This window comes from Arachis hypogaea, chromosome 8 (genome assembly GCF_003086295.3).
Source record: "Arachis hypogaea cultivar Tifrunner chromosome 8, arahy.Tifrunner.gnm2.J5K5, whole genome shotgun sequence".
NCBI lineage: Eukaryota > Viridiplantae > Streptophyta > Magnoliopsida > Fabales > Fabaceae > Arachis > Arachis hypogaea.
Window position 1 is genome coordinate 42232614 of NC_092043.1, and position 17795 is coordinate 42250408.

Sequence of the window (17795 nt, forward strand, 5' to 3'; positions counted from 1 at the left end):
ATGAATACTTATTGTAGTCCTCAAGATCCCAATTTTCCTATATTAGTTTTCCAGATAGAGCTCCGGGCACTCATAGTGGCCCCTGAACATATTTCTGGTGATGGGTCATCACCGAAGTGCTTACGTGGCATCGTTTCGGCATGCTGGCTGGCTCCAATGGCTAGCTTAGCTGGAACGTTTTCAATTTATACACATTGGTCCCTTCTTCTATATTTAACCCTAAATTCCAAAATTCAAATCCCTAATCTTCTTGCAGGAGGAAGCTTTCCTGCCATGCTTCCATTGCCCTTGGCTGTCTTTGTGAGCCTTACTACCTACAAACTAGACAGAGTTACGGAACATTTTCTTAATTTAGTTGCCCAACACTCGAGTCCCTTGCTGCAAGTTGTCCATGGCCTTGCATGCTAATTGTGGGTTATTTATGGACACAAACGGCAAAATGTTGGACTGTGTAAACCCCGTTAAATTAGTAAATAATTAGCATGGTTCTGAAAACCGACCGGACCGGCCGGTTCAACTGGAAAAACCGGGAACCGGTTACCTAGCCGGTCCGGGTAACCTCCAAAACCGAATGGCAAAGAACCGGGAAAAAAACCGGTCGAACTGGTGGTTAACCGACGAACCGGAAGAACCGTCCGGTTTTTTTGCAGTTCAATGGTTTGGAAATTCAGAAGCCAAACGACGTCGTTTTGTCTATTTTTTTTTTTAAAAAAAAGGGGAACGCGTTAACCACTAACCTTAACCAACCTAACCCTAATCAATCAGCCACCCACCAAACCCCCGAAGCTCCCAGCCTCCTCCCCTTTCTTCTCCCCTCATCCACCAAGGCCACCATTGCCACCGCCCACCAAGCTCCAGATTCCAGCAGCGCTCCTCATTCGCCAAGAACTAAGAAGCCAAGAGGTAAGAACACTCCCGCTCCCCATCGAAGAACAACCTCCGTGAATCCAAACCGACGCCGGCGCTAGGGCCAGTCACCGTCGCTGCTCACTCAGGTTGTGGGTCATTCACGTCGCGGGTCACTCACGTCGCGGGTAAGTTCTGGGTTTCTACTTTCTGGCATTGTTTTCAACTTTTCATTTTTGGTTCTGGCTTTGTGTTCCTCACTTCCTCAGACTTCAGTTCTTCTGTTCTTCTTGTTTTTTTAATTTTTTTAATTTTTTTATTTTGTTTTTTATATGATTAATCAAATGTGAATAAATTTGTTGTAGCTTGAATTTGAATACTTGAATTCTGCTCTGTTCAATAATGAATACTTGAATAATTTTGTTTTTCATTTTTTGATTTCTTCAATTCTGCTCTGTTGAATACTTGAATGCCATATGATGAAATATATTGGTCTGAATTCTGGGTTTTTCAATTCTGCAATGTTCAAAAATTTGAATCTATTCAATTCTGGGTTCTTCAATTCTGGATTTTTCAATTCTGGGTTCTTCAATTATGGGTTTTTCAATTTTGGGTTTTTCAATCTCCATTAGTTCAATTCTCCAATGTTCAATTCTGCTCTGTTGAATACTTGAATGCCATATGAATTCTATGAACTATGAATTATGAGTTGATATATTGGTCTGGATTCTGGGTTTTTCAATTCTGCAATGTTCAATTTTTTTATTTCTTCAATTCTGCTCTCTTGAATACTTGAATGCCATATGAATTCTGTGAACTATGATTATGTATTGAATTTTTTTTAATTTCATTCTATATTTAACTAAACCGGTTCAACCACGGTTGAACTATTAAACCATTGAACCAGTTACTTGACCGGTTTGATGACCGGTTCGATTTTCGCAACCTTGATAATTAGTCGATAAATTAATTTTTAATAAAGAAAATTAGAAATGTAAAAATTATATTAAATTAGGATAGAGCTCATCGAAACAAGAATTTTGACACTAATTTTGAAGAAATCAGTCCAACATTGGATCGAACGGGCCGAACCGGTTGAACTGGGTCCAAACCAAACGTGGGCCCAACCGGGCCAGCCTTTTAAATGAACCCACGTCCTTCTCTTCCCCATTTTAGCAGCGTTGAAGCACACAGGGGAAAGGAAAGAAAGAATCCCGTAACCCTTACGGTGAATTCCAACTGACGTAACTCCTCTGTTCGAGCTTCGATTGCCGCACCGTTTGTGGTCACTCGACCACCACGTCGAGCTCTACGTTTCTACTGAAACAATTTCATAGGTAACTTGCTTTATTGTTCTCAGCCACCTCTTCCCCCAATTTTGGAAAAATTAAGTGGAGATATTGAATTTATTTACTCTTTGATGTTTTAGGATCTAATTAGTTTGAGAAAAATGTTCACTCTTGCTTATGTGAAGCTTTGGTAAGGTGAGGATATAATAATTCTATCTAAATATTCTGAATTTGTGTTTTGGAAATTAAATTGAGTATATATATGTTATAAATATGTATTAGGTTGTGAATAAATAATTGGAGCTTGAAATTGTAAATATTGGAATTTGGAGGAAGTTGAGCCTAGAGTTTATTGAGCTTTTGAGGGGTTGTCTTGGTTTTAATTAAATTGCTTTGGTCGCTACATGGAAATCGGCCAAGGTATGGTTTAGGTTTCTTGCATTTAATATATAATGTTTTGTGAAAACTTAGACTAGATGACCATAGGATAAGTTGGAATGCATGTGTATAATTAATGTTTTAGTAATTTGATTGATGAACATGTTTGCTTTGGTTTGGTGATTTGATTATGTGGTGGAGATTGTGTTGGTGATTTAAATTATTGATCATATGGTTACAAGTGTATTGAAGGAAGCATGATGGACATGAAATTGTGTAATATTATTAAATGGTGGTTGATGAGGTGAGTAGAGTTTATTTGAGTATTGTTATTGGTGTATTGTGTTGGTGTTGATAGGTTTGGTAATGCATGGAATGGAAAATCTTGAATGAAAATAAGGTTTGAAGAATTTAGTAAAAGTTGGTTTTTGGCCGAACTTCGGCGAGGCATAACTTTGCTTCAGGACCTTCAATTTGTTTCCGACTTGTTTTAAAGTGAAAATTGGTTTCGTGAAGTTTATGCCGTTTGAAGAACGGAAGAAAAATAATTTAAAACGATCAAGTTATGCTCGTCGGAAGTTTTGGAGTGTAATATGTAATTATGCAGGTGAGTTTTCCTTGTTTATGCAGCTCTCTGGTTGATCTAATTTTTTTGGAAAGACGCACGTCCACGCATACGCGTGGCATGCAATTTGACTGTGCGTACACGAAAAGCCCTATGCGTACGCGTAATGAGCCAGCATGGATATCCACGCGTAGGCATGGCTCACGCGTATGCGTGACATGAGATACTCACCTACGAGTACGCATGACAAGGGGACACGCGCGCGACCATGCGCATGCGTGAGCCACGCGTACACGTGGCCCCTATTTCAGCAAACATGGTTTTTTAGAATTTTAAACCGCACTTCAAGCTTCTAAACCTCTATTTTCATTCCTTTAGCCCTAGACAGTAATATTAAACCTGATAATCAGATGAAGCTAGGAAGTGGGGATAACTTGGAGATGAAGTAAAGCTGAAAAGTGATGAATTGATTATGAAATGTTATGGATAATCACATATGATACTTAGCTTGATAATTAAATGAATGTTCATGTATGATATTTGGCCTGAATGATTAAATGGTTTGAGATACGAGATTCCCTGGGTAAAGTACCGTGGCTTGCCACCACGTGTACTAGGTTAAAAACTCGATACTCTGTTGACCCTACGACGTAAGGGTGACTGGGCCTTATAAATTCCCGGGAATGTTAACCCCGATTGAGTAATATTGATTATTTGAGAAAAAGCTATGCATAGACTCTTGGGGATGCATGTCGAGGGACAGTCTAAGGTTTTCGGACTTGTCAGGTTAGCTGGATAATCGATAGATGAGCCTCATCAGCCATAGGACAGGCATGCATCATATGCATACTACTTGAATTACTTGTTTGTGCATCTGCAGTATTTGTAACTTTCTTGTGCTTGCCTTTATCTGTTTATCTGTCTGTGAAATACTGACGGAGGTGGGGGTATGGAGGAATGGCAGTATGGGACTTAGACTTAAGATTAAGTTAAGTTAGGCTTAGATATTCTTAGAAAACCACCTTTTATGGCTTCTGTTTAATACTTTAAGCTTTATAACCTGAGTATCGGCGTTCTAGGATTGCCTCTGGCATTCCCAGGACCTTATATATTATATGTGTGACACCTTACCATACTGAGAACCTCTGGTTCTCACCCCATACTATGTTGTTGTTTTTCAGATGCAGGTCGAGAGGCACCTCCTTAGGCGTCTGAGCTCCAGAAGCGAAGTGGTCATCAGGTTATTTTGTTGTATAGTGATGTATATATACGTACTTAGTTTTCTCTCTGCATAACTTGTACTTTTTGATCCTCTTAGAGGTTTATGGAGAGACAGGATTTTGTTTATGTACATTTGGATTTTGGATATGTATATATATATATATATATATATATATATATATATATATATATATATATATATATATATATATGTGTGTGTGTGTGTGTGTGTGTAAATTTTTTTCGGCCAGCCTTGACTTCGCAGGCTGAGTTAAGGGCTTGTTATTTTGTATCTTTGGCACCCTATTCCTACTTTTTTTTTATCTTATGTTAGATAGTTATAGTTTTCTTCGCACGCAAGTTAACTCGTTTCTTGAGCATTGCGCTTTTATTTCGCGACTTTTGTTTCATCTATTCTTCAAGACTCCTTGTATATTATAAACCTTTCTGATGTTATATGTATACATTATGTTTTAGAGGTCGTAATACCACACCACCTCTATTTTACAGCTTAAGCGTAAAGCTCAGTGTGGTAGGGTGTTATAGACTGACTTCCTTATCTTCTCAGCATTAAGAACTGTTTTCCTCCATAACACTGACGCAGTTGTCCAACTCCTTAAAAGCTGCTTCACAGTTACCCTTGGTATGAACAGCTATCCTTTATCATCCAATGGTAGTGTTGGAGCTCTCCTTGGCCATGCATTTAAATCCCATTTATGTGGAGGGATTTGCCATGTAGCTCCTGAAATTCTCTATCTACGTGTCTAAAGAGATTCTCTCAATCTTGATGCACTCGGTGAAGGAAATTGTATCCAGTGGCCTTCCAAAGAAAAAATTAGAAAAGTTGAAAGTAACCAAAGGTGGCACAAAATATGGACAGGTTTCATTTGCTGCATCAATGATCCAACTGAAGCTTGCAGCTTCCCTAGCAGCTTCTCTAGTGTGGTTATCAGGAGGGTTAATACTGGTTCAACTACTAATGAAAGAAACTCTTCCTTCATGATTTATATCTGTTCACCGATCTCAGATGGAAGAGAAATCAGATAGAATGGCTGCAATGCTTGGTGGATATGCACTTGCTTACTTTGCAGTACTTTGTGGGGCTTTTGCCTGGGGGTTGATTTATCTTCATCTGCTTCAAAGCGACGTCCACACATATTAGGCATCCATATAGAGTTTCTGGCAAGTGCACTTGATGGTAAGATATCGCTCGGATGTGATTCAGCTACTTGGCGAGCTTATGTGTTTGGGTTTGTGATTCAGCTACTGGGAGCTATCGGAGAAAAAGATTAGGAATTTGGATTTTGGAATTTAGGATTAAATATAGAGAGAAGGATCAATGTGGGTATAAATTGAAAATGTGCCAATTAAGCTAGTAGTTGGAGTCATTTAGCCTGACAAAAATAACACTATGTAAATATTCCAATGATGACTCATCACTAAAAATATGTCTGAAAACCACTATAAATATTCCAAATTCTATCTTAAGGACTAATATAAAAATATTGAGATCTTAATAAAAAAATTGAAATCTTAAAAAACTACATTAAATATTTACACGAATTTTAGGACTATTATGAAAATTTATTCCTTAAACCCTGCTAAGAAGGCCTTCAAAACAAAAAATGGAAGAATAAAATAAGATTTTGCTCTTCTTTTCGGTGCATTATCTCTCTGTGTCTCTCATGGCCGTTGCAGCATTCAAATCATCCTCCAGAAGAGGAAACCGAAACCAAAACCATTCAAATTCCATCTCCGCAACTTCTGCCAGATCCTCCCGCCAGGAATCACGAACCAAAGCCCCCATTCGAAGGTCAAGGAGCGTAAGCGCGTTTTCCAGGGGCAGTTCGGACATTTCCACTGAATTCCTCAACAAGAGAGACAACCCTCTCTTCTGCAGCGCCACCCCTTCATTACCGTCCGGTAACGACGACGCCCAACCGCCGCCCAGCTCAGTTCTTCTAGAAGCCTCCGATTTCGACAGACCCACACCATCTGCTTCCGATCCCAATAACAAGGCCTTCGGTGCACGTGGCCGTCACGTGACGCGAAATGTTGATGCCAAAGGAGGGTCGTGGTCCTCATCAACGGGTCGGAGCTTGTCGAGATCGGATGCGGGTCGCCGCACTCGATCGGCTTCTCAATGTCCGGCTTCGAGGCGGCCATGGAGTTATTCAACTTCTGAGGTAATGCAATTATTTTGTTGGAGTGGAGTGGCTGTGAATCTGGAATCTACTACTATAGTTCTAAAGCTCTTTTATCATGTAATCAAATCCAATAGAGCAACATGTGTTGAATCATTTGAATCAAAATGATGGGCAGGCTGAGGGATATGTAAATCATAGGGTACAAGCCGGGTGATTGAAATGGAGGAGTGCTTCAGGTTTTATCCGTAACCGAAAGGGTACCGGGAAATCTTAATGGTAAATTTTACGACTGAATGTTGGATTGTTGGTGGTAAGAGGGAAACACCAACATAAGCTTAATGTTGTGGAGACAAAGATGCTTAGATGGATGTGTGGACACGTTAAACTACACTATATAGGATTAGGAATTATTTTAGAGAGAGATTTCGCCAGTTGGAGGTTCGATTTTACTCATTTTAGGGAAAGTGGATTAAATGGTAGGCATTTTTGTAGCTAAAGACAGAGGGAGATGTATTAAATGAGATTTTATATATATATGGTTAAAAGTTAGATATGATATATAATAGGGCACCTTCGCGCTTTTTAGCTTTTTGATCTATGTAACTCAAACTACCTAGTGGGACAAGGTTACTAGGCTTAACTGTTTCATTGTTGTTGCTGCCTCTTTTTGTTTAGGTTACACCGGCCTTACTTAAAAATCTCTTTTCAGGGAAGGTTAATGTTATTTTCATATGGTGTATAATGTCAAATTTTATAAAATAGATGGATGTTGTTTATACCGGAATTTTTTGGGAGTTCAATATATATTTTTTAAAAATGGGATTCACATTGAATTTCACTGGACTTCAAGGGAGGTTAATGTTATTTGCTTTATTTTATTTTACCGTTTTCCTGCACCCATGTGGGATATGGAAGAAGGATATGAAAGGAAGTAGACTTATTTGCATCTGTTTTTTGTGTAGAGCGAAACTGATGCTTTAGATAGCAGTGATCTGAGGTTTGTTGAGAGTAATAGAAAAGGTGGTTTGTTTGGAAGTGATAGTGGTATGGTGGATCAAGTGAGAGATCTGCGCAGGTGGTCTAGTCAGCATTCATCTACCAAGGTTTCTGACTCTTTTGCTGCAACTTTGGTATTTTTTCCACCCTTGCTGTTGTATATGTGATGCCAAGATGAGGAGGTGTTATCTTATTGTTCAGTGCTGATTAATTATTATGTTTGTATGGCAGTCTAGCTTGGAAACTCAGAGGTGTGCAGATGCAGTTTCTATGGTGAGCTCTGGATATGGATCTGATGTGAAAATTATCAAAGCTGTTAGTGAAAAGATGGTGTGTGATAGGAAATTTTCTACTCTTTCCTAGTTATCCATGTTCATGTCTGCCTGAAAACAAAGAGAAGAAAACCTTCATCTTTATTGTTATAGATGCATATGTCCTATGTCTAGAAGATCTGAACTCATGCTAAGAAGAGATACTAGTTCTTCCTTACTGATAACTTTTGTACAATTTTGGTTGTTCTATGCTCCTGCAGTCAGTACAAGGAGGTCCGCTGGTAACCAGTGATGTATACGAGACAGTTCGCTCTGAAGTGAGGCGTGCTATTTCTGAGATTCAGACTGATCTTGAGAGTGTAAATTTCATGATATCCTGATTTGTCCATACCGACTATAAGTCTGCTGGTTCTATTTGAAACGTTGAATTTATTTAAGCAATATTGATACATTATGCAACTTTATGTGAAATTTGCATACATTTTTGTCTTCTGTCATTTCTTGTTTATTGCAGGCATGATCTCATGTTATCTTAAATCTTTGTATTCTTCCTCTCATCATAAGTTTTGTTTTCTAGATGCATTTAAGAACTTTATGATCTGAATGAATTGCAAACTCTTTCTTTAGAGGATAAACTTTTACCATTAGCATAAAACTTGTAACAACTGCATATATTTGCTTGTTCTATGTGGAAGACTTCTGCTTTACTTCATTCAGTTTTTCACTAAAGAAGGTGGTAATGGCATTCTTGGTTGAGAACATCACAAATGCTCTCCTTTGACTTTCATCACAAGCTCTTTCAAACACTTGCAAAAAATCTTGCTTCCACAAAAGTGATAGCTTTGTCATGCTTTGCTCCATTCTATTTCCTTATAGCTGCCTCGCCATATTGGCAACCTGTCATGACCCGATGCGGCCATGTACGAACGTAGGATTTGGATTCTCTAAAGTTTGAATTTCACTTTAGAGAGTAAAGTGTGATCTCTCACCATTGATTTCATAGGTGGGACCAAGAATAAATATGAAAGAGAAACTATTCAAGGGTAGAAGATCACACTTTACTCTCTAAAGTGAAATTCAAACTTTAGAGGATCCAAATCCACGAACATAGGATTATTCTCCTGAAATGCTACCCTTATCTATGACGCATCTGTTTCTTTTCCCACTGAATCCCCCTTTTACTTCCTCTTGTACCTCCTTTCACAAACTTTTAGAATCTTCCCGCTTGAAAATGATATTAATATGAAAACAGTATATCACATTAATTTTTCATTCTCACTACCTTCAATGTTCAGAAATAGAAAGGAAACACTAGATAAAAGGAAACACCATTGGTTCTTTGTTGGACTGCAAATCTCTTACCATCTTTCCTACTAAAATTCTGCCAAAGCCATCAGACTCTACTTCCATTTAGGTACTAACTGACTACCAGCACTACCAATGCCCCTTGTTATGTGTGCAGGTCACACTTTCCAGCTTCAACAGCTGGTACAATTCCCTTGGTAACTTTCCACCTCTTTCCACCATAGGGCTGGGTAAGAGAAATGTTCATAAAGCTTTCATCTATAAGCACTTGAGCAAAAACCCTTTCATCTATAAGCACTTGAGCAAAAACCCTTCAACCTGTTAAATTTATTTTATTTCTCACGAGACTTGCTCAATTTATTCCTTGATTACTGTTTCATGTCTACTAGGCATTTCTGGTTGTGCATCATAACATCTAAATAGTTGACTCTTATTGAAATGTTAATGCATGTTTGTCCAACTTTTAAATCACTACAATTATTGCAAAAGTATGTTTAATGCCAACCTGCTTTCGGCTTTTTGGAAATTTAGGCTATCCAAAGGAGTAATGCCACTGCTATTGCTGTTACCAACATAGCTGATATTCCTCCTTGCTTGGTAAACCCGGATGCGGAAGAATTGGTTTTTGAGATCAGAAGAGAGTATGCCCAAAAGCTTGAAGAGGTGATTATCCCCTTTATGGTTTGTACATATAGTACGGTTAGCTCCTTCCCCCTCCAAGAAACTAGAGCAAGCCCTTGCCCTGTATTTCTAAAAGTTTTGATTTTCCCTATTGTGGATGATTCTTATTATTGATGATATATGATTTTTTGTTTTTTTCTCTCTCATTTTAAAATTTCCTTTTATGCTTTAATGGAAATTCTCAAAAGAAGCCGATTCTTTCTCCTGGTGATGCTGCTATGTACATTCGTCCTTGTTCAGTTGTATTCTCTATCTGCATTCTACTCTCCTTTCTCCTCACATGAACTCTATTTAGTAGACCTTGTCATACATGCAGTCCCAGGAGCGAGCTAGAAATCTTAGAGCAAACCTGGCTGTTGAAGAACATTGTGGACAGGAACTGGACAGAATCTTGAAAGAAGTTTTACCTTATCCAAAGACCCCTAATGTGCAGAAGTCTCATCCAACAAGAAAGGTATGTTCTTTTATATTATTTTTTTTATGCACCTTTCCATAGTATGTTTTATGTTGTACATGGATCTGTATTCTTTACAAATACGTATCTAGAGAGGAAAGCTTTCCAAAAGCAGAAAGTACTAGTGTGAAAGCTTGATGATTGTCTTGTTTTAAAACCTATATCAAGCATATGCTTCATCCTTTAATTATGTTTCTTTTTCTTTTTTTTTTTTGGTTTTGGGGGGGGGGGGGGGTTGGGTTTAATTAATAGACAGATGTTTGACATTTTGTTATACTTGAAGGAGTAATCTTCTGTGAATGCTTGAGGAAAACCTCTTTAGCCTATGGTCCTCATATATACACTTTTTGCATAATGGCAATCTCTAATATAAGAAAACAAGTCCTAATTGATATCTACAAATATCTACATATCTATAATTGATATATGAAGAATCGTATCAAATCATACTATATTCTCAACACTCCGCCTGAAGCTGGAGCATATGCATCAGATGCACCAAGCTTGTTACAAATGTAGTCGGTACGAGGACCTCTAAGATTTTATAAGAATATTAGCCAATTGATCATTAAAATTTACAAACCTAGTGAGAACAGAAGTAAATATTCTTTGGCATTGTCACTGCGGAGAACCTTAACGGTATTGCCAGATTATGTTTAAATTTCAGTGGCGACAGAAGTAAATATAGAAAAAGTTATGAACATTCTTTTATTAAAAATAACCAAGTACAACTGGATAAAATGTAGATGAAAGTAACAAAATACTTGAAGCCTGAAGTAGAGTCACGTATAAAATTATTTATAAAGACATGGGTTCAATAAGCGAAACATGGCCGGGTTCTTTGGCAATAACTCCATAACCATCTGTTAAAGTGATAAATGTTGGTAAGACAGGTGTAGAAAGAGAGAGGAAAGGGATTCACTAGCAGCCATGTGGTCAGAGGCACAGAAATCAATTATCCTAGAACTTGGTTTATTACTGTTGCAAGATAGGAGATTGATCCTGTTTCCTGCCCTTAATTGAATGTGCTCTTGGAATTTTGCTTTAGAAGTAGCAATATGCTATTTGCCAGAACGAACCTCAATCTTTTTCTCTTCCGCATGATGGAGTCTTGTCTGAACAACATTCATTGCTTTCTCGAGAAATTCATGAAAGAATAACATGTGTCCTAGGTATACCATGGTCGTTTGCAGTAGGAGCATTAGCAACCACAAATCGTTTGCGTCCACAGCCCCCTCAACCATCATGTCCTCTTCGATCTCCACAAATCATCCACCACAAAGTCACCATGGTAGTTGGTTCTACTAAATTTGAAGATGAATAGATTTTGGGTGGAGGAAGTCTGAGAAGGTGAGTAATCAAATCTTCCATATTAGGAACCGTCTGATCAGTTAGGATCTGATCACGGATAATGGTCGAATTGCGAGTGCATTGCAGTATTGCACATAGAACCAGCACCATGTACAAGTTATCTAACTTTGTTTTCACATTCTCTAGCATGTCTGCCTGCAAAATCAATTTCAACTCTACTACAAAAGCATCTGCCTGGGTAACTAAATTTGTCATATCCTTATCTGTTTGCTTATGGGATGGCAATTTCTGAGCTAAATCATGTGTTGAATACATCATTTATGAGAAAGTTTTAAAAGACCGTCAATTATCCAAAATTGCAGGTTCCATTGACTGCCACAACAAGGCACACAACTAATAAGCAAATTTTAGCATGGAATCACAGAGGGGCTGGTGGTAAAGCCTTTCCATCCCTGATTATAGATATAAAAAAGGAATACCATCCGAGCTTCCTTATTCTTTTAGAAACTCATGGGGAGTGGACAAAAGGGTCAGTTGGTGGTTTGATAGCTTACATGTTATTGAAGCTGCTGACCATTTGTGTCTATATCTATAATTGATATATGAAGGAATCTTATCAAATCATACTATAATCTCAACACTTACTAATTAATTTTGAATACAAGATTTCCATACATGTGAACTTCAAACATGAATGACACATCTGAGTCAAACATTTGCTTGTTGGATACATGTGACTTGATGCTAAGCATTTTTTATTTAACTAATTAATCAGGTTGCTCTCTGAAATGGGTGAAGATAATGTTGTAGTGGTTGTGATAGATTTTTGGGATTGTGAATTAATGCCTTTGATATGGTGCTTTTGTTTAATTTTTTTTTTTGATATTGCATTGTTTAATATGGTAAGTTGGTGACAGAATAGCATAGAAAGAAGGCGGATGTCAAAACGTCTTGCAGAAGATGCAAAGGCTTATTTTGATGAGTGTGTTTCGCTATCAACATTTGATAGTTCAGACTTCTCATCACAAGATGATCCTCCCGTCACTTCCGTGGGGCCCCCTATTCCATCTGATAGTTATGAATGTTTACTCCAGGCAAGTCATCCTTTAGTTTCTATTTCATCAGTAGCTTCTTCAATAAAAACAGTCCCCTCTTGATTTGTTTCACTGCATAATTCTTTTCTGAATCGGTTAACAAATTCTCTAATAGAAACTATTTTCTTATATACTGAATCATTCCATCAAAAAGAGAAAATATAATACTTTTTTTAAGCTTGATTCTTTTAATTAGAGTACACAAATAAATAATATCAATGTAATTATTTCATATTTATAACGAGAAATTTTCTTTAATTTGAGACAAGTCTGTTTTAGTGCTCTCATTAGTTTAAAAGGGTAGCTTGTGATTGCACCTCCCAATTGGGGGGTTAGGCAATATATGAACATGAATTGTTCTGTTATTGTTAAGACACATTTACAAGGAAACTAATAGGTGAGCCATGAGTGTGCGGGTTGTGCAAACAGAGGTATACTCTTAGTTTGGGGTTAGTCGTTTTTGATAGAGTTCTCCCCGTTCATGTCCTTAAAGTTCATCGCAGGTAAGTTACGCCAGGTTGATTCTTGTGTAACTGTTTGGTTTGGGCTTTAGTCTTGTTTATCTATACAACAACAAAACCTTATCCCACTTATCCCACTAGATGGGGTCGACTACATGAATCAAACGGTATTATTGTGCTCTCACATGTATCATGTTTGCAGTGAGATCATTTACAAAGAAGTATCCTTTTACCACCTCGTGTATGGTCTTTTTGGGTCTTACTTTACCTTTCGTCACCTGTCTATCCTCCATCTAATGCACCCTTATGATCTTCTTCCGCATGTCCAAACCATTATAAGTGCTTCTCCAACATTTTCTCTTATATTGTGGTTTCTTATTTTGTCCATACATGTTTGGCTGCTCATCCATCTAAGCATTCTCATCTCTACCACACTAAGTTTATGTCCATGCTTATCTTTTGCCGTCCCAACAATCTCTTCCATATAACATAGCTGGTCTAATGACAGTGCGATAAAATTTATCCTTCAACCAAACGTACTTCACCACTTTGACCAGCCCATTTGAATCCTATGTTCTATATCCTTGATTTCTCTATTATCTTGTATAATAAACTCAAGATATTTAATTCTCTTGTGGTAGGATGCTTTCTCCAATTTCCATTTGCGTTAGTGTTTTCCCTCCTTGTCCCGAACTTACTTCCATGTGTTGTTTTACTACCGCTTACGTACGAACTTCTAAATTTTCTCCTCACAAGGACGATATCATTGGCAAAAAAATATGCACCTTAGGACTGGTTCTTAGATATGTTCCGAAAGCAGTTCCAAAGCCAATGTGAACAGATGTGAATTTAGAGACACGACTCTTTTGTAGTCCTATACCAATGAAAAATTCCTCTATTACATCACTTGAGTTTTCACACTAGATGTAACTTTATCTTATATATCCTTAATTATACAAATATATTATGCAATCCTTCCTCTCTTCTTTTTCAAAATCTTTCATAAGACTTCTCTTGACACCACACCCTATTGTATACCTTTTCCAAATTGGTAAACAAAATTTGTTGATCCTTCTTGTTACTCTATTACTACCCCTCCATTCTATCACTAGGATTTATTTTTCTTTGGGGCAAAATTCTAAGTGCAAAAGTTGTTTAGCAGTGGAATTGTCTTCTACATTTACTTTTTCCACAAACTAAGTGCAATTGATTAGGGTCATTTGTGTGAACTTTCTGGACATTATTACTATTAGATATTATGTGGTGTCCAAACACGTTCCTAAAAGAAACTTTTACACATGACACAGGAATCAGCTTCTCATGGACAATTGATTAGTAGAAACTATGACGTTTCACAACTATGTACCGTCATTGATACTGCTGGCTCCCCGGAATCAAGTTGCAAATCTCGCTTCTCATTTTCACAGAAATCACCTGAGAGTTCTGGATTGGCAGATGACATCCAACAATACATAAAGATGTTTGAAAAGAATGTATTAAAGTCACCAAATATGAGATCAGGTTATCATGACATTCGTGAATACAGTTATCAATCTCCAACGGAGAGTTTGTTGGTTGATAGGGTGATACTAAAAAACAGAATTGAGGCTGGTGGTTTGCTGCTTTGTAGTGGCGGTAGTATATTATGGTCAAAATATTGTGGGATAGGAATTTGACCAGGAAGTATGGATTAACCTATTGTTACTAATGTAACTGTATTCGTATCATTTTCCCAAGCAATATAACTGTACATATGCCTGATTTGCACTCTTTTTCCCTTTTTCTTTGGCATCTTTTTTCTTACTGCACATAGTGGCCACCTATTCGATCTGGTAGTTATGAATGTTCACTCCATGCCAAAACGCTTTAGTTTCCATTTCATCAGTAGCTTATAAATAGAAACAGTCCCCTCTTGATTTTCTCTACTACATAATTCTTTTCTAAATCGGTTAACATTCTCTGATAGAAACTCTTTTCTTGTATACTGATTTATACTATACCATCACAAACAAGAAAATAATACATCCAGATTTAAAGATTTCGATTTTTTTTTACTAGAAAGTGTAAGTATACTTGTTTCATATTAAATAAACTACCATATATGATCATGAAGTTTTGACAAATTAATCCTGGAGAAAAAAGAATTGATGTTATTATATTCATAAAAGATGAGTTCGTATGAGCAATATACTATCTCACCCCACCTGTATCTATAGCCACCTTAACTCTCCCCACCTCCACCTGTAGCCACTACCACCTCGCCCCGTGCCGCCTTTCACTTGCACCCTCTTCATCGCATAGGAGGAAGAAGGAAGTACAACAACAATGAGAAGCAAAAAATTGTTATTTGAGAGAAGCAAATTAGTTTTAGGTATGTATTAAATCTGTCTTGTTGGAATATAAGAAATATTTGTGATTAAACAGTAACAATATGCGTTATTAAAATGGTAATTTTGGATAGAATCTTTTATTTATGACTAATTTGCACCTAAACCACAATAATTGTTGAAAGGTATAACAAAGAAGTAATAAGAAATTGGATTAATTATGATTTTGGTCTCTATAATTGACGCTAAAAGTTTTATTCGTCTTAAACCTTTTTTTTCATACAAAATTGTCTCTAAGATTCAACTTGGTTTTAAAATCGTCCATCTAACCAAAATACCATTCAACCTTTCTCCAACAACTTTCTTCACCAAAATGCTTGGTTTCTCTTTTTTTTTCTTCTTCTTCATCCAAAATTTATACTTTTGCTTCCTAAGCAACAAAGAATTTTCGCAGCATCAACAACAACAATAAAAGTTTTAAAACAGAAGCAGAAGAAATAAACAAGAAACACCAACAATAAGACAACAAGACAGCAAGAAAAAATAATGTAATAAACAAAAAATAGAAGTAGAAATCAGTACCAAAAAATTAACAAATTTGCATTTCAAATGTCAAAGAATCAACAAAATTAAAAATAAAATAGAATTAAAACCCTAATTCAAAAGTGAAATGAAGTAGAAGTAAAACGAACAAAAGTAAAGTCGAGTGACGAGTGATGAAGAGCAAAAAAAAAAAAAGACTGCAAAACAACAAGAATGTGAATGATGAAGAGCAGAGACAAGTAGCATGAACAGCGGCAAGGAGCAGCGAAGACATCTCCCTCATCGGCATCGTCGCCACCTTCCTTCTCTCTCTTGTCAGCATCGTCACCACCTTCCTCTTCCCCATGCTTCTCTCTCTCTTTTCCAGTGACCACTTCTCTTCTCTCTCTTTCCAATGAGTGACTGCTTCTCTTCTCTGTCCCTGACTTCTTTTTCTTCTTTTTTTTTCTGAGTAAAGGACATTTTCGTCCCTAACCTTTTTTTTCGGGGACATTTTCGTCCTCAAGCAATGGAAAATACATTAAAGCCCCTGATCCCTAAAAAACGTGGACATTTATATCCTTCCGTTGAATTCAGCCGTTTGCACTGAACGAAAAAGGCTGAACTGGCAGAGGTGGCGCTGAGGTGGCACGTAACGGAGGTCAGGTGGCATGGAGCATTTTGTAACAGGACGTATAAGTCCCTGGAGACGGAGCATTTCGTAACAGGACGTATAAGTCCCTGGAGATGAAAACGACGCCGTTTCGTCTCCTCCCCATCTGCCCTTTTCTTCTTCCTTCATCCCTTTTTCCTTCCTCTTCTTCCTCAGCCCCTGCCTCCATCACCGCCGCACAGCTGCGCCTCCATCAACCACTATCAACGCCGGCGACCTCCTCCTTCCTCTCTTTTCACCTCTTCTTCCCTTTCTCACTCCCTTACTCCCATTAGTCTCTCTCTCTTCACCCTCCTTCCACCCATCGTTCGTCCGCGACAACCTTCTCGGCGACTCACTACCGCCGCGCCGCCGCCTCTCTGTAAAAATTAGTCTCAAGTCTCGAGGGGTTAGGGTTTTCCTCCGCACCAACAATAATGAACAGTGTCGAATCGGGATCCTCGAACCTCTGCATAAATGACACTCTCACTGACGATGAACTTCGTTCGATCCTGGCGATGGTTTCACATGCTTGCTCGAATTGGACCTTGCCCAGTCCGTTTCGCGGTCGTTCTATCCCAGCGTCACCGATTCTGACCTCGACGTCATTGCCAATGGTTTCACATGCTTGAGGGTCCTCAATTTGCATAATTGTAAAGGTGAACTCTTTTTCCCTCTTTTTTTCCCATGTTGTTTTTGTTTGTTTTGCGAGAAAATCGTTGAAATTGACCTTTGGGATGTTGCTTTTCTTCTCATGGGGAGTGAAAATTTCAATGAGATTCACATGGAATGTTTTTTGACTTTTTCCCCTTCATAGATCAAGGAGAAGGACACTGCGTGGTTTGTCAAGTTCTGCGTTTCCTGGTGCAAGCATTGGTAATTGATTCATTCATTCACTTAACTACTTTTATATTGTTGAGCTAAGAATGATTTCTAAGCTGTAAAATGATGATGCTTATTATTACAGTAAGAACTTGGGAACGTTGTGGGATGATTTGGGAAAAGCAATTGAAGGAACTGATGAAATAAAGATTGGGGAAGTGGATTGCGGTGATCATCAAAGGAGCTTTGTGGCATATGCTTATAATGTAGTGTCGCATGTTTCTTAAAATCTCATGCTATGTTTGAGTCTATTCTGCACTCTGCTTCTACATTTATGAGTTCAATAATTGATATGTTTTGTTCTTGTAAAATTTTGAATTGCATTTGACAGTTAATTGAGTATCAACACTGTCAAGACACAAGTGCGTGAATGGAGAAAAATATTTTTGAAT

The 17795-nt window shown here is 37.8% G+C and overlaps 1 protein-coding gene, 2 long non-coding RNA genes and 1 pseudogene across 13 annotated transcripts; all 4 read left to right on the plus strand.

The window, feature by feature from the left end:
* Positions 1–5592, plus strand: LOC112705383 (mediator of RNA polymerase II transcription subunit 33A-like; annotated as a pseudogene).
* On the plus strand, positions 2042–4330 carry LOC140174616 (uncharacterized). Its single transcript, XR_011864353.1, has 3 exons — positions 2042–2183; positions 2276–2330; positions 4260–4330. It is a non-coding gene; the product is annotated as an uncharacterized lncRNA (long non-coding RNA).
* Positions 5593–5703: 111 nt separating the features above from the next.
* Positions 5704–14790, plus strand: LOC112707560 (uncharacterized). Of its 11 annotated transcripts, XR_011864865.1 has the most exons (9): positions 5704–6485; positions 7409–7576; positions 7674–7772; positions 7975–8073; positions 9551–9682; positions 10017–10154; positions 11828–11900; positions 12383–12559; positions 14328–14790. XR_011864865.1 is itself a non-coding variant. In XM_025759339.3 (8 exons), exons 1-8 carry the CDS (start codon positions 5985–5987, stop codon positions 14694–14696), a joined length of 1701 nt encoding a protein of 566 aa, XP_025615124.1. In that variant the 5' UTR covers positions 5704–5984; the 3' UTR covers positions 14697–14790. The 11 variants fall into 11 exon arrangements, 8 of the variants coding, with proteins under 8 accessions (XP_025615124.1, XP_025615125.1, XP_025615127.1 ...); XR_011864866.1 differs by lacking the exon at positions 11828–11900 and having other exon boundaries at positions 12388–12559; XR_011864867.1 differs by lacking the exons at positions 11828–11900; positions 12383–12559; positions 14328–14790 and adding exons at positions 11327–11504; positions 11652–11703.
* A 2252-nt stretch (positions 14791–17042) lies between these two features.
* On the plus strand, positions 17043–17535 carry LOC112707562 (uncharacterized). The gene is made up of 3 exons (XR_003156104.2): positions 17043–17180; positions 17339–17397; positions 17489–17535. It is a non-coding gene; the product is annotated as an uncharacterized lncRNA (long non-coding RNA).
* The last annotated feature ends 260 nt before the right edge of the window (positions 17536–17795 follow it).

Bases quoted from the DNA above. Each gene is read 5' to 3' on its own strand.
- LOC112707560 (XM_025759339.3), top strand. From the start codon at position 5,985: ATGGCCGTTGCAGCATTCAAATCATCCTCCAGAAGAGGAAACCGAAAC. The intron at 7,773-7,974 runs GTGTGTGATAGG...ATGCTCCTGCAG, and splicing joins AAGCTGTTAGTGAAAAGATG to TCAGTACAAGGAGGTCCGCT. The intron at 9,683-9,998 runs GTGATTATCCCC...TCTATTTAGTAG, and splicing joins ATGCCCAAAAGCTTGAAGAG to ACCTTGTCATACATGCAGTC.